This window comes from Rhinolophus ferrumequinum, chromosome 22 (genome assembly GCF_004115265.2).
Source record: "Rhinolophus ferrumequinum isolate MPI-CBG mRhiFer1 chromosome 22, mRhiFer1_v1.p, whole genome shotgun sequence".
NCBI classification, from domain to species: domain Eukaryota; kingdom Metazoa; phylum Chordata; class Mammalia; order Chiroptera; family Rhinolophidae; genus Rhinolophus; species Rhinolophus ferrumequinum.
The window spans coordinates 7,216,696-7,238,534 of NC_046305.1; the positions used below are offsets into that span (position 1 = coordinate 7,216,696).

Consider the following 21,839-nt stretch of genomic DNA (forward strand, 5'->3'; position numbering starts at 1 on the left):
TTTTTAGTTTATAAATATGGTGAATTCCACTGACTATTAATCCAACCTTGCATTCCTGAAATATACCTTACTTGGTCATGAGATATTACCCATTTTATATACTGTAGGATTATATTTGCCACGAATTTTTGCATACATGTTTATGAGAAAAATTGATCTGTATTTTATTTTTTGATAATATTTTTGTCTGGTTTTGGTATCAGTGTAATGATAGCCTCATAGAATGAGCTGGAGAATATTCTGTCCTCTTTAATTTTCTGGAAGAGTTGTATATAATTAGCAATATTACTTTCTTAAATGTTTCATCGAATTTACCAGTGAAGCCATCTTGGCCTAACATTCTTTGTGGGAAAATTTTTAAACTACAATTTCAAGTTCTTTAACAGATGTAAGATTACTCAGGCTATGTATTTCTTCTTGAGAGAGATTTGGCAGTATGTGTCTTTCCGGCAATTTGTTCTTTTATGTAACGCAATTCGATGGAGATTGGACAGTCTTTTCAACAAATGGTACTGGGGCAATTGGATATTCGTATGATATGGAAAAAAATAATCATCTAGAAACTTACAGAGGTACTTGGGGAGCACAAGAAAAATATTTTGAGTGGGGGTGTCTGTGCTTCAGGAACATGGTTCAGGGTATGAGAGTCTCCTCCCCACCCCAGACCCAATATTAGATGGGTGTTTTCTCGAACCAAGACTCTGGTGGAAGTGTGGCTAAGTGCAGTGTTGACCCTTCAGACCCAGAATGTTTGAGCCAACTGGAAATTTCACTGGTAAATTGGACCTGTTGATATCTTATTCAATCAAACGGGCAATATTAATTTTCATCAAACTAAATTTGATGAAATGCTATTTGTAATTTCTGTGTACTTAGTCCTGTGTAATAAATAAACATAAGTATGTCCCTTCCCCTCATCTTTACCAATTATGCAAAATAAGATGAGAAAAGAATACTGAGACCTAGAGAGCATGCTAACTCAAAGGGCACTTCATTCTTGTGGTTGGGTACATAGCTGATCGTCTGTGAAACCCTTGTGAGTATTTAAACGTGTGTAGGATGTAGGTGTGTGGGAATGTCTGTGACCAAATCTAGTGTAAGGACTGACGCAGGCAAACTCATTAACAAATTGAATAACTACAAACCTTATCAATTCATTATCAATAATAATCACTGATTTTTAAATCAGGTTGGTAGAAAGGCTAACAGTTAAGAGACTGCTCATTTCGTGTCATCAGACACAAAAGAAAACTTCTCATTTATCCATATTTGCTAATTTGCAAATAAACATTGGCCACCTCCATTATAAAAAGGGTTTTTAAAGTATCTGTACGATGAGTGTAAGTGTGTCGTATCTGTATCATACAGTGTCATTACTGTAAAGACATTCCACCATTACTCTGGACTTCAGAATATGGGTCTCTTGCTTAGTTTCAGAACTAACAAACCCCTTTGAGTTTCTGCTGGCAGAAAGCTGAAGGATCAAGAGGCTCCTCCCATTTCTCAGAAGCACTTTCCATTTCTCACAGCCTCTTCCAACTTTTAAAACCCTTCTGACTGCCTCCCAGCACGCAACCAACAAAAAAACAACTGTGACAGAGAGACTGCATCAAAAGGCAACAACATAGGTAAGGATGACAGGGGGAAGAAGTTGACCAGGAAAAGCTCAGCTCTAAATGCTAAAGCTCTCAACTATAAGACCTTAAGTGGATTTGGCTAACCTCCCTATAGGATGTTAATTGAATCGTTTGGCTTGGTTAAACGGGTTGTGTTGCATTTCAATGGTACACCAAGCCTTTGTAAAAAAGCCTTGTGCAAAGTGGGTGAGACTTGGGAATCTGACTAATGAGATTCCGTGAATTACTGAATTCGTGCTGCTTATTAAGTTACCACTGTTTTAGCATTCAAAGCCCGTTACCTGACCATACCATAAGGACTCTCTTACCTTTTGCACAAGTGTAGGAGCATTGACTGATCAACTCCTGGACAAGAGACCATGGCAAAGAAGGTGGCAGTGATTGGAGCTGGGGTCAGTGGCCTGATCTCTCTGAAGTGCTGTGTGGATGAAGGACTTGAGCCCACTTGCTTTGAGAGGACTGAAGATATCGGAGGACTGTGGCGGTTCACAGTACGTGAGATCTCATTTATGGAATGGGTTGTTCTGCGATTGCATGGTGAATCAGACTGTGTTTCCCCGAAAATAAGACCGGGTCTTATATTAATTTTTGTCCAAAAGACACATTAGGGCTGATGTGCAGGGGATTTGTCATCCTGACAAATCATGCTGGGGCTTATTTTCCTGTTAGGTCTTATTTTCGGGGAAACACAGTAGCTGTTGATGACCCCTAGTGAGGGATTTCCTAAGCAGTTTTGATCAGATTTACTCCATGAATCTGTACAGGAACTGAAGAAATCAGCTGGCATCTCTCCCAGATCTTTACAGGTATGTGAAGGATCTCTTTCTTAGGAGTCCACCCACTGTCTCTCAGCCCACCTGTTGGTCACTCTCAAAGCATTATGCTAACACTAGTAGAGGACATTTTACAAAATAGAAGTGACAAGGGATCTTTTCAAGACACCACTTTTATTCCAAATCATTGAGCAAATGCTTTTTTACAACGTGTACTCTTATTACTACTGACTTTTACTTTTCTCTGACAAATCAACTCTGTTTGTTTGCTTAGCTTTACTGATGAACCTGCTGGGAAATTCTTTAACTGTATTATTAAATATATTCTGTTCATTAAATCCACGCTATTAGCCAAACCCAAATAGTGACAATGCCAGCTGTCCTTCAGAATTTGTATAAAAATGAGAAAGATACATAGATGGATCGCTGTAAAGATTCATAATGATTCCTTCCTACAATCTTTCGAGTTAAGTACTAACTTGCCACCTTCTAGGTGTGAGATCTTGGACAAGTTATTTACATCCCTGTGTCTTCATTTTCTCAGCTGTACGATAGGGATAATGATGGACAAGTGTAATGATCTCAGTGTTATTGTGAAGATTAAGAAAGATACTTCGAATAAAAAATTTATAATAAAGTGCAAACTTCTAGTAAAGTTATCGTTCGCTACAATAACTACGTTTGTATTTTATAGAAAAGCAAACAGACACTGAGAGAGAGAGTAAGTGATTTAGTCGTGGGTCACAGCTGGAGGAACTGGCTTTCAAACCTGGGTCTCTGTACACAGCCAAGTCCCTACTTATAACCATTCTCTGAGGTTAAGCAAAATTTCAGCTCAGACCTCAACAGTGACAACTTGAGGATTACATATCAAGTACATCTTGTGGGGTGGGGATTAAAACAGGTCGGGATATGCCAGAGAAAAGCAAAAGGGATGAGAGCATGAAGCGCAGACTCATATCAGTAGAGGCCATCCCAAGTGTTCTCCCTACACGGTGACCAGTTAGGGGATGGCGAGGAGATTGGCTCATGTGCTTTGCCACTTCAAACTGAATTGCATGCCAAAGGGCATTGTTTGACATCTGGCTTCTTAAATGTATGTAAGATACACCTGGATGGTTCCTTAAATTACTGAATTTTGAACACGAGCCCAGAATTCCTGAGTCAAAATCTCCTGTGGAGATTTTTTCCCTAACAAAGTATTTTTTTAGCATATTTTTATTAAATTTATTAGGGTGACATTGGTTAATAAAATTATATAGGTTTCAAGTGTACATTTCTATAATACATCATCTGTATATTGCATTGTGTACTCACCACCCAAAGTCAAATGTCCTTCCGTCACTATATATTTGACCCCCTTTACCCTTTTCTACCACCCTTTCCTTCTGGTAACCACTATACTGTTGTCTGTGTCTATGAGTTTTGGTTTGTTTGTCTTATTTGTTTGTTGCTTTCAGTTTTATATTCCACATATGAGTGAAATCATAAAGTTTTCGAGTTTTTCTGACTTATTTCGCTTAGCATGATAATCTCAAGACCCATCCATGTTGTCGTAAATGGCACTATTTCCTCTTTTCTTATGGCTGAGAAATAATCCATTGTATATACGTACATCTTCTTTAGAGTCCCAAATGATTCCTATGAGGAGACAAGTTTGGCAAAAATTGCACGAATACCAATTTTTAAAATCTATTCATCCAATGATTTAAGCATAGCCAGAGCTTACGATAGAGATGTTGGTACTTACACAGGACAAGAAAATTTGCAGAGAGGAAACTGGAAAAACAGTTGGATCACATTTCATTTCTTACTAACAACTTGTCCTTAGAATCATTATAGCTTTTCCTGAGAGGGTGACATCGCAAGGTGGTCATTTCTATCGTAATCAAAGATGTGTTATTTTTGTCCACTCTCAGTTTACCTATAGATTCCATTTGGGATTTTATCCCCCACATAGAATTTTTAACCTCAGGAATAAATGTTTAATTGTAACAAATTTCTATTTAATAATAAATGTCTCACTATTTAGTTTTATTTGGGATTTCTTATCCAAGAGCCAAATGTCCCTTACTTGATTATCATTAATTTGGCAGCAGAAGAGGTGAGAGTTATTTTGAGTGATTTGTCAAAAATATGACTTGATGAATTCCAGGAAGGTACTTTCTGCCCCAAAATATTTCTCCTGCTATCCTATTCCTGGTGTCTCAAATTTCAGAATTAGAGAAACTTCCTATGGATTGGAAAAGTTAGGTTAAAATTTAAGTTAATTAAGCCTTTTTAGATATAAAATGGTTTAAGTATAAAACTCCCTGGAAACTTTAACACTGTCATATTTCAAACCTGTCTTACAACTAAATCCAACAGAGAAATGTAAACAATTTTCTCTACCCAAAGAAGACAACGAAGCTCCCTGCAGAGTGAGACATACAATAAGGCAAAATTTCACAGAGGGTCCTAGGAAGGTCTTGATTACCAGGAGCCTGGACTGCCAAGGGAGGAGGTACTGAAAAGGATGCTGGGAGCCTCCACACCCAGGCCCAGGGCAACTTTGCCTCTGCACCACTCTACCTTCTAGAATTGACTTTGCAAATAGGTTATTCTTCAATTTCTATATTCAAACATAATCGTTCTAAGATCACTTAACACATTTAGGGGTGATAAGTTAAAACAAAATTTAAGACTCCTTGTCCCTTTGTTGTTTTCAGTTTTACAACAAAGGAACAAGACAAACAAATGAAGAAACAAAAACTCGTAGACACAAACAATAGTTTAGTGATTATCAGAGGGAAAGGGGGAAGAAGGGTCGTAGATGAGGGTAAACAGGGTCAAATACATGGTGATGGAAGGAGAACTGACTGTGGGTGGTGAATACACAATGTGACATATAGGTGATGTAGCACAGAATTGTACACCTGAAATCTATGTAACTTGACTAACAACTGTCATCCCAATAAACAAAAAAAGAGTCCTTGCCTCACGCCCTGCTCAGAGGTGCTGAATTCTTCCTAAATGTTCTCCAGCACCCCCTAGTGGCAGTTTTGGAATATGGGATGGGTGGGTAATTAACATATTTTTAACACTTTTTCCAGTAATGGGAAGCACTTGCAATGTATCGTCTCATTTTTCTTCACAATACTCCCAGGAAGTAGGTATTATAATTATTCCCACTTACACAGAAGGAACTAAGGATAAGGATAAACAACTTGCCCAAGGGAACACCAATGGTAGAAAAACAACACAAATGAAGGTCTGTCAGATTCCTGAGGTACTGAGAGAGAAAAGCATGATCTCCCTTCAGCCACTAACCTGCTCTGTCTCCTTCACTGTTCCTGACACCTGTGTTCAGAGGGAAGTTACCAATATACCTTGCTTTTGTGGGGTTTTTTGTCTTTCGTGTTTGCACTGTTTTACATTTGGATATAAATAAATCTTTTTCCAGCTACATATACACTGGATCCTTGAATGGTGGTTGGGGGGCAACCCCCACGCAGTAAAAAATCCACGTATAACTTTTGACTCCCCAAAAACTTACCTTCCGATAATAATAACCTACTGTTGAGTGGAAGTCTTCCCCAAAACATAAACAGTCGATTAACATATTTTGGGTATTATATGCATTATATACTGTATTCTTTCAATAAAGTAAGTTAGAGAAAAGAAAATGTTAAGAAAAGCATAAGGAAGAGAAAATAGAATTTAGAGTATTGTACATATTTATTGGGGGGGGAGGAAACGATGTATAAGTGGACCCAGGCGGTTCAAACCTGTGTTATTCAAGAGTCACCTGTACTCGGCTTATTTTAATTAATCTTCATATAATAGTCTCTAATATCTCTCTATCTTGTTTTCCTTTGACTAGATTTGAGCTGAAATATCACTTTCTGTCTTAAAATGTGACTCCCCCAAGAGCCAATATTCCAAACCAATTTGAATGAGAATTGTAATGTTATCATCAATTGTTGACAAACCACAAAAGCCTCTTAGATATAAAATGGTTTAAGTATAGAACTCCCTGTAAACTTTAACACTGTCATATTTCAATATGTCATTTCACTGTCATTTCATTTTAGAAAAAAAAAAGGTTTTTTTTCGACAGGAAAGCCTTGTCCTAACGCTGAAATTATCAGAGGGGCTCAGACATCAGAACCAGTTCTTCTCATTAGTTAAAATTGACCTGAGAAGCCAACCACACTTTGCAGCCAATGTATTGGCACTTGAAGAAACTAATATGTTGGCTATTGTGTAACAGTCAATCTTAGTTTAAACCATGCCAGATTGAGTAAGATTAACTCTAGTGGCCCAAAATAATAGCAACAGAGGCAAACGTGTACTGAGCACTTAATTAGAGCCAAGCATTGTGCTAAGTACTTTATCGAAACTAATCAAAGCCTCATAAAAATTGCTTGATGTTGGAATTATTAATGAACCCCATTTTACAGGAGAAAATGAGGAAACTGACTTAATGTAAGCTGCTCGTGGTTATAAAGCCATTAAAAGTAGTAGAAGTAGAATATCAACCCAGTCTGATTCCAAAGCCCTGATGTTTAACTCTACTTATAAAAGGGACTACTTATAAAACTATCTGGTCTTGAAAAAAAATTAGTATTTTTTTGCTTGATGAAATATTTCTGATTTTGAGAACTTGGTGGGATAAGAAACTCATAGACACTCAGTCTTGCCAAGAATACTGTGTTCCATCGTGCTGAAACATCCAGAAACAGTTTACACAATCAGTGTGACTCTAGTATTATGCAATTTGAAGCTAGTGTTTGAAAATAAAGCTATCATCATTTATTCATCCAGAGTTCAAAACATCGTGTCCTTTGTGTATGAGACAGAAATCACTTCATATTTTAATACAAACTCCCTTTGCATTCTAACACTTACATACAGTTAACAATAAACACCACACCGGACTCTAATCACCTAGAAAGCTGCCATACCCTAATCTGACTAGCGTTTACCAAACCATTTGGAATTGCAAAAAAGTTATCATCTGAGCCTTGATTCTGGACTAGGAAAGATAAACATGGTGCCCCTGGAAAAAGCATTTGACTCCTGGCCTGAGTAGGCATGAGTGAATAGATGGACGGATGGCTAAATGGACAGATATATGGGAAAGAAAGAGAGGAAGAAATATATATATTATATGGCAAAATCTCACAGTTAACTCTTTTTTAACTCTTTGAAACTGAGGTATAGAGTGAAGAAATAAAATGAGTCACTATAGTCAAGCTGCTAAATTACTAAAATGAAGTAGGCTGAGGTATGAGGAAACAATGTTGTTTTGTTCTTACTAGCCTGGGAATTTAAACTTTTGAACTTGCCCGTCCTGGACATACATCAAACCTCCAGGTAATCCTGATTACTCCCTGTGGTGGACTAAGGAAAGAATATTCATGCATCCAGACCACCTGGGGTCCATTACCCAGACCACTGGTCATCTAGAGAATTACCACCTTGAATCAATCCAGAGGCTAAGAATGCAGGACTGATTCTTCTCAAGAATTAACCTTTTACTATAACTCTTAGCTTTTCTTTCTTCTTTGGAACACTCTGGGTATTGCCTAGTTGTGTTTCCTGTTTGCAAACCCTAAGACCCTTGAAAAAAAAAATCTTTATCATTTATTTCTAGCGAAGCCTCCAGACTCTGTTTAGTTTGTTCAACAAAATCAAGTACAACCTCTCGTACCGAAAAAATCAGAAAACTCAAGTGTGAGCGTGAGTGTGCCTGGATCAGTTACTTTGGTTTCAGATCCACTCCCCAAGGTGCTTTTCTTATACTGCCGTGAACAGTGAGCAGTAGCTGACAGCTTTGCTAAAACTTAGAACTTCCTCCCCAATAACCATATGTACCACTACTCAGCATCTACTACATCCCTGTTTCACAGCTCAGGGGACTGCTCTGGCCCAGGCTCACACAAACTGAAAGAGACAAATTTAAACCTGTGTCTAACTCCTTCTGCTAATCCAGGCTGCCTCTTTCAGTGTTGCCAAAAATCCAAGAAGCCTTGATCTAAATCTTGGCAGGAAAGTAATGATTTTCTATGAGTTAGGATGAGAAAGGAACATGGACAATTAATTATTGTGGCCATGGGATTACAGGGAAATATTTACTTTATTTACTCTTCTGTGGAAGAGACTATAGTGCTGTTTTTGTCTGATTAAGTAATTTATTTCAATTAATCAGCGAACTCCTATAACCCTTCCATGTTTTTCCAAAAACCCTCTCCAATGCTGAATCATAATAGCAACTACTCTTTGCCTGGATGATGCCTTCGTCTCTGCATAGGCAGAAGCATCTATTAAGGAGTTCTTGGATAGCATTATTTAAACTGTCCTCTAAAAGCCTCTTTGATAACATGCTGATACGATATCAGGGAAAATGAATCACCGTCCTTGGCTCTTGTCATGATTTAACATAAAAGATATTATCATCAAGCAGAGCACTTCTTGTAGAGGAAATTATAAACTCAACCACAGCCACAGCCTGTGCTGCCTCCTGTTTTACAAAGCACACCCACTAACATTTCAAATCAAGTTTAAGGTTTGATTGGTATCAATGCTGCTCACTTTCATCATTGGACCAAGGTCGATTTGCATAAAGTGAAGGCAGGGGGTTCAAATCAACATGGGAAAACTCCCTGCCCCCAAAAGTACTCATTTTAATTGAAATTCTCTATTATGGTCTCTGACCATTGTCCCAGGGTTTATTGGTTCCTAAAGAGGCAGAAGGTGGGCATAGCCTCACCAGGGGGAGTTTTAGGAAGAAACTGGTTGTCACAATACTGACATTAAAAAGTTAGAGACCTGGGGTGCTAAATATACCCAAAGAAGTTCCCACTTCCAAACCCACCAATGGCAATAGCCCCTCCAGGGAGGGACACTGGGAGGCCCCACCTACGTGCTATCTATCACACAGGATCATGGAACACGCACTCTGACCTCATCACCCAGACATTTCAATCGCAATGAAAGAGGATCAAATCACCCAGGGGTGAAAGTTAGAGAGAAGAGCAGGATACCCAGGGATTTTTTTTTTTTTTTAATGTATGATCATCACTCTCTTATTTGATCCTTTAGGAAAATGTTGAAGATGGCCAAGCGAGCATCTATCAATCTGTCATCACCAACACCAGCAAAGAAATGTCCTGTTTCAGTGACTTTCCAATGCCTGAAGATTTTCCAAACTTCCTGCATAATTCTAAGCTCCTGGAATATTTCAGGATTTTTGCCCAAAACTTTGATCTTCTAAAATATATTCAATTCCAGGTATTGAATTTGGGAGGGTGGGCAGGGGGTGGAGGGAATGGTTTTCTCTACATTAGTTCAGATCACGTTTAAATAAAGAAGTTACTCTGGTAATGAAAGAACTTGTGAACAAAACAAAGTATTCTAATCCAATGGTTTGCTGGAAGATCAGAGCATGACACAATACCTCCAGAATTACCCTTGATATTATAGATCATACACATTAAAAGAAAAATCATCTGTTAAAAGTAAAGGTTTTGATGATTGGTTATATTGATGGTTAAACTGCATTTAAAGTAATATTTATAACCACTGAAGGGTCCTACCCGCATGTCCCTTAAAAGACATATGGAAAACACCAAGCTGATATTTCATTTTCTTACCTTCTCTATAGAAACAGCATTTTTTAGAAAAATGTGTTAAATAAACTGACAGCTCTCCATTCATCTAAGAAGCCTGTAGAAACTACTTTAGCTAATTATTTTTTTCTAGATGCACTCTCTAGCAAGATGAAGATGGGCAGATCATTTTGAAATACAATCAGAACTATTTTTCCTGTGCTTTCTCGAAAACAATTAATCAACAAGAAAAAAAGCCACTATGCTCACTAACCATGTCTGCTGAATTTTTATCAATAACCTTTACTCTGAGAACTAGTAATTGTGCTTAAGAAATAAAATTTAAAGTAGAACTCTAAATAAATAACTCTTAGTGGAGATTAGTTTTTTAACACGTCTCATTTTCTCAGTAATTTTAGTTTTGTCCCAGGTTCATAAGTTAATTTATATTGTGCTTCCCCGAAAATAAGACCTAGCCAGACAATCAGCTCTAATGCATCTTTTGGAGCAAAAATTAATATAAGACCCAGTATTATATTATTATATTATATTATATAAGACCCGGTCTTATATGGTAGTAAAATAAGACCGGGTCTTATATTAATTTTTGCTCCAAAAGGCACATTAGAGCTGATTTTCCGGCTAGGTCTTATTTTTAAGGAAACACAGTAGTAGTTGATTTGGGTGAAAATCTGTATTTGTAAACACCATTAAAGTGCCCAGTTCCATCTAATGTAGTTTTTCCCCCCAATTCCTGGTAGATCCACCCTATGAATGATAGATTTGTTATACCAGAAGATTTTATAGGTCTTTGTCCACTTAGCTATCAATCTATTTAACAGAAATATTGCCCTCTTACAATACATAATTTATGTTATCTGTTCTTTCAAAGATCATGTTAGAATTCTTTGTCTTATGGCTGTCACTGGTTTCTGGAGGTTGCAGAGGGGTTAGGAAAACTGACTTCTATCTATTGGTCTCTGAGTTGGGATAAGCCAAAAGACGTCAAGGCCCAGTTCTAACTGGACAGGGCTCTGTTACATTTCTAATCAACTCCCAAGAGATACTAAAGGTGTCAGTCCTTGAACTGCCTTTTGAACAGCAAGAAGCCACACTACTTTCACTGACATACTACCCTGGACTACAGCTCTGCAATCTTGACTCTCTGCTGAAAATGCCCAGACATTTTCATAAGCTTTCTACTAATATCCCATATACGTTTTTAAATGTGAACAACTTCAAATGTTGCCAATGTAACATTTTGAAAAATATGTGAAGCTTTGAAAAGCATATATAAGAGATTCAGGTACTTGCAAACAAGAGAAGCATGCCATCCCCCGAAAAGTGAGACAAGCTTTGCTTCCGTTTGATATTGTTACTTAAATACAGCAGACATACGACCTTTAAGTACACCTTTAAAAACTCACAGACCTCCAGACCGTGAGCTACATTTTTAAGATATTAATGAACCAATAAATTGTTTCATCCAAATGAGACCGTGGACATGATGGACTCTGCTTTAAAAATACGAAACATGAACTGCCATCCGTGGAATGCTGGCAAGGTATCGGGCAGTATGCAAAGTGCTTAGTGCACAGTGCTTAGTCTGCACAGAGAGGGGACACACACAAGTTTCTTGGTAAATACAGACTGTGTGATCACTTGAATGGTAAACATGTGTTTGCACGTCGCCCAGAATTTATCTCGCATTTCGCCCCAATGCTTACTTAGTCCTTAACTGACTGGTTTCCACTGCTGATCCGGCCTCTTGCACAAAGCAGCACGTCCTCGGTAGCTCCCTGCCAAAGCAGAGTGGGAAAGGCACGCTTTGCCGTAACTGGCTTGAAATGGATTCAAACGGAACCTAAATGGAATCACACACGGCACTCTACCCATCCCCATTCCTGGGGTGCTGGTCAAGGCCCCTGTAATGAGGCCAGATTAATTCCCCGTGGTGTCTTCTCTGTTTTTGTTTAAGACAACTGTCCTCAGTGTGAAAAAACGCTCTGACTTCGCGTCCTCTGGCCAATGGGAGGTTGTCACCGAGACCAAAGGCCGGGAGCAAAGGGCTGTCTTCGACGCAGTTATGGTTTGCAGTGGCCATCACATCGTCCCTCATATCCCACTGGAAGCATTTCCAGGTGAGGCCGGGGATCCCCAGCTTTGTGGAGTAGGTGTCTAGGCACTTTATATGCAATTTGGATCAATAGGCAGAATTAGCGGCTGCAATTTGGGGACAATAGTAAGATTGGGATAGAGCTAGAAGGACAAAAGACTCCCAATGCCATCTTTGTTTCTATTGACCTTTCTGGGTCTTCGTTACCCAGGGAGTTCAGCTAACCTTCTCCAGAGTCAGCATTTCAGGGAATTCTCACCTACGCTGGCTCTCTGGTGGACAGGCCCTTTTCACCATGTACTGCCGTGGCCTTTTTCCACCCTGTCAAACACCTGTGACTCTGTTCTCTCCCTGCAGCCTTTTCCACAGAAGCCTGCCCACAGGACAGGGATCCTGAGGAGAGTTCCTGGAAACTCTTTTGCTCTTGGACCATAGCTTAACAGCTCTTATATGCTTTAGACGTGGAGTTCGCTATCTGGCCTTGCCATTGCAACTCCCCTAAGCAGGGAAGAGGCCAAACAAATGATTGACCCTAGAAAGGAAAAGTTGACGATGCAGTTTGATTGGCATTAACTTGACAAAGTTGACAGGCTTCTCTCTTTTTTCTCCTGAAGGTATGGAGAAGTTCAAAGGCCAGTATTTCCATAGCCGCCAATACAAGCACCCAGAGGGATTTGAGGGGAAACACATCCTGGTGATTGGATTAGGAAACTCTGCGTCAGATATTGCAGTGGAGCTGAGTAAGAAGGCTGCTCAGGTGAAGGGTTCTCTGTTGACCTGGTGCCATGGAGGAGAGGAAAGCGGAGGCCACACCGAAAAATCTGAGCCGTGGAATCAAGGCTCCATTACTCATTAATTGGTTGGTTGGTTGCTCAGTGTGGTACCATAGAAACTCTGGGAGTCAAGAAGCCAGAGTTGACCTCCCAGGTCTGCCACTTTCAACTGTGTGCCCTAGGATGAGTCATTTCCCTTGTCCGGGATATGGTTCTCTCACTTTTTAAAAGGGAAGCTTGGACCAGGTGACTTCCAGCTTGTTTCTACCCAGGGGGCTGAGTGAGAAGTTGACCTGTTCATATTTTGGGGAGTGTCATTTAGAAATTTAGTGCATACTTGAATTATGTTTGAAATGTAAATAATCACTGGTTATCCAAGGGCCCTGAAAAAAAAGATGAATTTGACTGTAAGACTCCCAACCAAGATCCCAGGTATTTAGGTGCATGCTGAGGCCTTCCACCCACTGTCACCTTTGCCCCTGCTCAGCAATGACAAGACTGAGCTGCCAAGGAATCAAGCATTGCGAGATGCCAATAATGCCAATGACAATGATTGGGACAGACCTGAGCAAAGACAGGAAAATCGCTAGGGTTCCTTTCTCCAACGCCTTCCCTCCCAGCAGGCCTGGACCCAGGGACCCTGTCACTTATAAACTAGGCTCCTCAGCCCGGCATCTTCTGACTTCACGAGACCTACCACGGCCATGGCCCCAACTAGCACAACCATTCCATCCTGAGTCTCACACTTTCTGGACTTGCGATGCCCAGCAGCAAATGTGATAAACAAACATGGTTCCTCCCCAGCAGGTTAATGAAGGGGTGACACTGGGACCTGTCAGAGTCACCTTTCGGTCAGGGACAAGAAAGAGGAGGAGACAGTAAGGGAAAGAGACACTCATGGAAATATTTAAGCATAATACCTAATACCTCATCAAAGCACTGTCAAGTCAACATAAGGGCAACAGCAGGGGACAACTGGGACATGCGCATATCACCACACACAGACCAACAACGTAACACTGTTTTTGCATAAGTGCTACTTCACAAGCTAAGGAGTTGAGGTCCTTCCCAGCAAAATTTGTCTCCAAATTCTGGCTTATCCCAGATGTGTGACACTACATGAAACTCCTCTCCTCCAGCCCTACATTCACAAAGTAATAATAGCTAGCAGGCAATAGTTTAAATGCTTTACGTACTCATGTATCATCTCACTTGATCTGCATAACAATCCCGAGGCAGGTACTATTATTACCCCCATTTCGCAGAGAGAGAAACTGAGGCACAGAGGTTGAAATAACTTGCTCAAGACATTACAGCTAGTAAGTAGCAAGGCTGGGATTCAAATCTAGGCAGTCTAGATCCAGGGTCTTGGGTCTACAGCCCATGATCTCAAACACTTAAGTGAATCGATTTCCTTACAAGTGAAATCACATCTAAGTCTTTATCTGGGACAGCCTTCTACAGTCGAACTCATAGGATGGTACATAAAATTTTGAGAAACAATTCACATATGCATTTGGACAATGGGGGAGCAACAGCAAGCAAGGCAAAATACATAGTTGAACATGTATTTTTATGTATATTTCAAAACACATTTTGAAAGTGAGAGAAATCTGAGTAAGCAAGGGGAAAAATACATCTGAACGAGGAATCAGGTGTGCATTTGAAGAGATTGGGAATCAGTCTAAGTTCAGAGTTTTTAACTTGTAGAATATGTAAAACATTCTTTTAAGTATGGGAGGAAGTTGATTCACCTTGTTACTCCTACTGCAGGTAAACAGAGATCCATACATTTACGTCTACATAGTCACTGGGCTGTAACCATACATTTCCTAGGGTTATAACTATTCACCTTCACTATCAAAGAAACTTGGGTGGGTGGAAAAGACGAGAGGAGGGAAGAAGCATCGAACCACAACTATAAACACAGTAGAGTTGTGGATTTTACGATGGGTATTAGCCCAAAGATTTCCTTGTGTTTCCATACGAGTTCTCAAGACTGGTGCAGTCTTCCTCTATTGGTGTATATACCACGGGGTACCCCTTCTATAATACAGTTGCCACAGACCAGCGAAAACTAGAAGGTGCTTCACTTGGAGGTCATCTTTAAAACAGAACATTTCAGCAAATTCTGGGGCTGTACACGTGATGTGTCACCTACCCAGTAGTTTCCTCCCAAAAGGGACAATGCCCTAACGTAAATGGTATTCCTCTTTGCTTACAGGTATTTATGAGCACCAGACATGGTTCCTGGGTCATGAGCCGTATCTCTGAATGTGGCTATCCCTGGGACATAGTGTGGCACACCCGGTTTAGGTCCATGCTCCAAAGGGTCCTGCCACGAACACTTCAAAAGTGGATGATGGAACGACAGATGAACCAGTGGTTCGACCATGAAAATTATGGCCTTGAGCCTCAAAACAGGTCGAGTTATTTTGCTTTTTTTATGGCATACTCATCGGTAAGTAAGGTTGTCAGAAGTGCCTCTCTTTGCAAAGAACCAACATGGTAGTTCAAGCCACAACCTAACAATATAGTTATTATCACATAGGTCCTGGAGTTTGAATGCCAAATTTGTTCGGTGTGTCTGTAGAAAAGTAAATACTTAAGAAGATCAAGTAGAAATGGTATGAGCTGCTCCAGACAGCAGAATAGATCAGGGAAGGAACTTTCTAATACCCAGAGCTGTTCAACATCAGCAGGGCTGCTTTAAGAGACTCTGACCTTCCTTTCAGTGGGTTGTCATGGGAAACGTGTGTCATATTCTCCATCTGATAACTCATGCTTTGCTAACTCTCTATATCATGAGGATTCGTCCCATGGGCAAAAAAAAAAAAAAAAAAAAAAAAAAATCTCTGTTCATCTCCAAGTTATCCATCACTGACACAAGCACATATTATAGATATATAGTATATTATATAGATATATAAACACAAGCAAACATTATAGATGTTTATTTTAATTTAGCTGATAGCAAGCTCCTTCCCTTCAAAATAAAAACGCAGAGGAGCTTTGGAATATTTCTACCAATGCCATGTGACTACTGTATTCTGAGATCAGATACATGTAGCGTGTATTGTCTTACTATTTTTTAACATGGTTCTCAAATCTACAAAAAAGAATTTAAGAAATACAAGCAGACTTTGCTTTATCACCCATGCTATCACCGTATGTGAGACTTACGGGTCTCATAACAAATATCTTCAAACTTAATTCTATACATTAATTTCCACACTGATCCCTTATTACGTTTCAAAACGAATGAGAACGTCACAAATTTCCCCTTCCTTCCTTCTGATCAGATAGAGATTAACAGTAAGATAATGAAAGGTAGATAACATAAAAGAATGGTAGAAATACCCACAGGATAATAACCACTAGCATAGTCAGGGACTGACCACAGGCACTGCCACTTCGTCTAAGTCATCGGGGATGCTTCCTGTTTCAGAATACCTTTTACCCCCATCACCTACATGTTTTTCCTGTGTTGAGAGGAGAGATTGGTGACGTGGAAATAAAGCCAGAGGCTTGGGCCAGGTAGTAAGGCTGGGCCAGGACACCTAATCAAATTAGAAAGTTTTATGGATAATTGAGAAACTTCTTGATTTACAGAACCAACCCCGTAAAACATCCAGAGGGTCCCAGACTCCTCATTAAATGGTCCTACTGAGTGTTTTCTTCGGTGTGTTGCAGATATCTTATGAAAGAGCCGGTAGTAAATGACGATCTTCCAAGCCGTATACTCTGTGGAGCCATCAAGGTGAAATCCAGAGTGACAGAGCTCACAGAAACTGCTGCCATCTTTGAGGATGGGACGGTGGAGGAGGACATGGATGCCATTGTCTTTGCAACAGGATACACGTCCTCTTTTCCTTTCCTTGAAGATTCACTTGTTAAAGTAGAGGATAACATGGTCTCACTGTATAAGTATGTGTTCCCTCCTCAGCTGGAGAAGTCAACCCTTGCCTGCATTGGTCTCATCCAGCCCCTCGGTTCCATTTTCCCAACTGTTGAACTTCAAGCCCGTTGGGTGACGAGAGTTTTCAAAGGTAAGTCTGTAGGCAAGTGAGTGGCTGAGGGTGTCCTACCTGGTGGAGTTTGCTCAACAGTGAGTTTAGAGGTTGCCTACCTTGGCTGTTCTCATAAGATTTACATCCTGAAAAGTTAGTGCAGACATCACAAAATAACAAATATAGAGATACAATAGTAATAAATACCTTCCATCATTTCTTAGAAAATTAGAACTATTAGAAAATTCAGAGAATTTTGATTGGCATAAAGTTAAGCACATATTATCCTTTCTTTGACTCATGAGAGAACCGCTGAGAAGGAAAACACCTATAACTCCTGGTTTTACCTATATGATGTTTACAAATTCCTCAGAATATGTGAAAATCAAGAGACCTACAGCCTGCACTGCACTTCACTCCAAATGAACTCTTACTACCTAAGCAATTGAACCTCACAGATCCCTACAAAGTTATAAAATTATTGAAAGGTTTCTATCTCAGCATCTGTGTAGCACTTTCTACTGCTCAGAAGGCTGTTCTCTCACCAACCCAAGAGTCAACACAGCTCAACAAAAACACATTGTATACCTAGCCCTGTGCTGGCAGCTGGTGGGATAGAGAGAAATTTAAACAGATCAGTTTCACATAATAAGACAGATACTTTGATAGAGGGATGTATGGAGTGTGTGGGAAAGAGAGAGAAGGCGCGTAGCAATAGCAGGGTGGGACAAGGGGAGAGCGTGTGGTGAAGGAAAACTTTGTAGAAGACTGAATTTCTCAGGTGCAGAAAAGGGAGTCTCTTGAGCTAGAGTGCAGAGGCAGGATGCACATGGAGAATTACAGGCTGTCTGACACTCCTAGAACATGATATGTGACACGTCATGGACCAAGACACGAGAACATTGTAAGGCACGTTAAGGAGCTTGAATATAAAATGTAGAGCGGCTCATCCCAAATCTAACTCCAAATAAAAATCAACCGGTGGGTCCTTAGGGACCCTGATTAAATCTGGCCCGAAGACCCAGAATCTTCATTTTAGAAAGCTCTTCAGACAGAGGACCCAATGAAAGGCTGTAAGCAAGGAAGAGACATTAGCAGATTTACATTTCTGATACATTATGTCAGCATTTGTGTGGAAGGCAGACTTGAAAGGAGAAAAGAATGGAGTCTTAGAGACCAGAAAGAAGGCTACTGTAATAGCCTGTACTAAAATATGATGCAACCTGAGCCAGGCAGACAGACCCAGGGGAGGAGACGATATACATGTGAGAAGTAGTTAAGGATAAAATCAGCAGGACATACTGACTGGCTCAGTGTGGGAAAAGTAGGAAAGAGAGAGGAATCAAGAATGATGACTTGCCAATCTCTGGCCACGGAACCTGGGTGGACATCAGTGTTGTGAATAGAGAAGGGGTGTGTGGGAAAAGATGCAAGCCTGAGCAGGAGGGCTTCAAAGACGAGCTCAGTTTGGGACTTACCGAATCTGAGATGTCTGATGACAAGCCACATCCAGGGGGAACTGTTTTTCAACATGTCTGAAGCTCAGGGAACCCTTGTGGATGGGGTATGGGGTCCTAGCACACGATGGTAACTCTTGCATCAACCTACTTTTTCCATCCCACTGCCCTACATCAGTCTGCACTCCTCTCTCTCTCACCAGGCTTGCTGGAGCAGCCCCTTTACTGGCCCTGCTGCCTTTAAACTCACTTCCCTGGAGCCCATTGTCTGAAATTCAGCAGCGAGAAGGATCTTTTCAAAAGCAAATCTCATCTTATCACCTCCTACAGAAAACCCTCCCACAGCTTCCCATCACCGTCAGAATAGAGCTCAGGCCACCTGGCGTGGCTTCCCGACTCCTCCTTGGGCTTGCCTTCCTTCTCCAGCCTCTTCTCTTACCCTCTCCATCTCAGAGTTCATGCTGTAGCTCCACAGGGCATCATACAGAACTCACAGGGCGTGGTGCTCACTGGAGTTCAACAACGCAGCAGCCCCGAGGGGTGTAACACCAGTAAACAGCCATTGTTTAATGGTAGAAATCAAGTACTAGACAAAGCAAAGCTATTGAATCAAACCCAGGACTCAACCAGCCTTTCCTGTTCTAGGCGTGTGCACCTTGCCCTCAGAGAGGACTATGATGGCAGACATCAGCAAGAGGAACAAAAAAAGGATTGACTTGTAAGAATGCGTTTCTTAAAATTCTTTAACTACAGCCAGTGTTTCTCAAAGCATAGGTCTCTAACCACCTGTAAGAACCATCTAGCTGCTCGTTACAAAAGCAAACGCGAGGGCCACGGCCCAGACCAACTGAATCAGAATCTCCGGATGAGACTGGACATTTGTATTTTCATGTTCTTCCTAGGTGGCTCTTATATACAGGAGTTGAAGGACCGACTACTTAAAGATAGAAATTTTACCGAATCAGAGCATTTTCCCTTTGACTTAATTTCAATTTTGTAAAATGCCCATGTTAGATTCCACATCTTCTCAAGCCACCCACACTCTGTGTTAGAGAGGAAATGGGATGGGGACAATGGTGGTGGCAGTAGCCTATCTCTGGAAAGTGAGCTGGGGGATGGCCCATCCAAGTAAATTAGAAAAGAGGTTGATGTGAACTGAAGGTTCGAGTGCCATGGGAAAGTTGACTTGGAGTCTTACATCACACGAACAGGTTACCTCATGGTCAAATTCTAATCCATCTAACAGTCGTTGACCATCCTATGCCAGCCAGAGTGCCAGGTACTTGAATAATTTAACAAGCGAATCCTAAGTGTCTCCTCTGTGCGGGACACTGAGGTAGCCTTGCATCTGTGTTACCTCACGCACCTTGGCAGCGATCCGGACGGGCAGGCACTCTGCTGAGTAAATACCAAATAAGAATCACAGTGGTAAATTTGGTCACATTCCTAGAACTTCCACGTGTATTCATGGCTCTTTATGTGACAGCCTACAGTCGATCCGAAATGGGCGCCTCCTACTGAGATGAGCCGACACTTTCCACCCGATAGTCACTCAAAACTCACCCATCCATTCGATAGCTATTGCATGCCTACTGTTCGCAGGTAACTTAGAACATCCCGTGAATCTGCCCTTCTTACTTTCTTCATTAAGGTTTGGCGAGAGCAAGAGCCAGATGTTGCAGACCCATTACATCGATTACTTGGACGAGCTCGCCTTAGAGATAGGTGCCAAGCCGGACCTCCTCGCTCTAGTGTTAAAAGATCCTCAACTGGCTGTGAAACTCTACTTTGGACCCTGCAACTCCTATCAGTATCGTCTGGCGGGGCCTGGGCAATGGGAAGGAGCCAGGAGTGCCATCCTTACCCAGAAACAAAGGATGCTAAAGCCGTTAAAGACACGCACTGTAAAATCTTCTCTTCATTTCCCAGTTTCCTTCCTGTTAAAAATCCTGGGGCTTCTTGCTGCCGTTGTGGCCTTTTTTTCCCAACTTCAGTGGTTCTAATCTGTCGGTCTAACGCTTTTGCCTTTATTGTCAGTCAGTACCTCTTCAAGCAAAAAAAAAAAAAAAAAAAAAAAAAGACTAAAAGAAAAAAAATTAAATCTATAGTCTAAATCTGAGAGTTGAGAAGAGCAGGATAACTGGGGAGAATTAGCATAACTAGGTCTATGTACAAAACCAAAATTGAGTCATAAAAGGTCTTTGCCATTTCACACTTCCCTACAGTTCACCAGGCTTTCCAAAGAGGACAATAAAATAACACAGGCTAAATAGTGCTGCCAGACCTGACATAGGTGAGCTGTGTGGAAAATAGCAGAATTGCACAGAATGGAAAGCAGGCCCCATGGTTTCAATCATTGGAAAATTTAAACCGTGGGTAAATACTTGAATTCCTGAGTGATCTTTCATTGTGATCTTCTGGATAGTTTTCCTGTCCAGACTCTTTGCTGACAACGTCCTCAGACGTTAGGTCACGCTCCACTTACTTACCGGGGAATCACTCAAAAATACTGGCGAGAAAAATGAGGATTGACTGAAAACCAACCGCAACACACAGATGGGCTTTTAGGGCTCCATACTGAAAAAGGAGCATGTCTTACGTTTTCTACATTTTCTTACATTTTTCTAATATTTTGACAGACACACTCCTGTAAAACTAAAATTAAGCATGCCATGATAGCTATACGTAGAGTTAGCACTTATCATAGAACAGACATTGTGCTCTGCGTATAGTATACGTACATTAGATTATTTCATTCTGTGAGAGGGGTGCAGCTCTTATACCCATTTTGCAGAAATGAAACTGAGACTCAGAGCAGTTGAGTCACATGCAGAAGACGATACAGCTGGGATTGGAACTGGATATGCTTGACTCTAGAACTAAAGATCATTATCTTGCCCCATAATATCGTTATTTACAGCAACCTCCAGTATTGATAAAGTACTTAACAGTTTATTTATAATCAAATATATGTTATTTTTGGAGGACCTTTACAGAAAAAGCAGCACTCCATACAAAGGTGACCCGATTCATTTTATTTACACTATTTGGTTTATATTTCAGCTAGATCTAAAACACATGTGAAGGAGTTTACAGTGACAGACGCCTATACGTATAACATTTAAGATACGCATTGACATTTGGCAAAAACACGCATCAAGGGGAAAAAGTATATTTCCCAAGTAGACGAAAAGCATTATAACGACCGAACCTTGTGTTTAGCACTAATCTCACAGATAACCGAGCCAAAGGGCAAAGCGACATGGAATCCGTGTCATCTGATAAAAGGAAGCGTATCAGTTTGTCAGGAGACACATTTCCTTGGAACTGAAGTCCAAAAAAGATAGAAGCAACTCAATGTCAATAGACATTGAGCTAAACAATAAACATCTGGTTACAGAACGCTCAGTACAGCTGTTCTTTCTACGGACTGTGCTTTGGGAGGTAAACTATGTTGTAAGCCCAGGCCAAGTGCTTCAAA

At 40.6% G+C, this 21,839-nt stretch overlaps 1 protein-coding gene across 2 annotated transcripts; it reads left to right on the plus strand.

The window, feature by feature from the left end:
• Positions 1 to 1,522: 1,522 nt before the first annotated feature.
• FMO2 (flavin containing dimethylaniline monoxygenase 2) lies at positions 1,523 to 20,437 on the plus strand. Of its 2 annotated transcripts, none has more exons than XM_033092740.1 (9): positions 1,523 to 1,628; positions 1,963 to 2,128; positions 9,497 to 9,685; positions 11,981 to 12,143; positions 12,733 to 12,875; positions 15,116 to 15,315; positions 16,585 to 16,940; positions 19,004 to 19,076; positions 20,010 to 20,437. In XM_033092740.1, exons 2-9 carry the CDS (start codon positions 1,997 to 1,999, stop codon positions 20,359 to 20,361), a joined length of 1,608 nt encoding a protein of 535 aa, XP_032948631.1. In that variant the 5' UTR covers positions 1,523 to 1,628; positions 1,963 to 1,996; the 3' UTR covers positions 20,362 to 20,437. The 2 variants fall into 2 exon arrangements, with proteins under 2 accessions (XP_032948631.1, XP_032948632.1); XM_033092741.1 differs by having other exon boundaries at positions 1,527 to 1,628; positions 1,958 to 2,128.
• Positions 20,438 to 21,839: the final 1,402 nt, after the last annotated feature.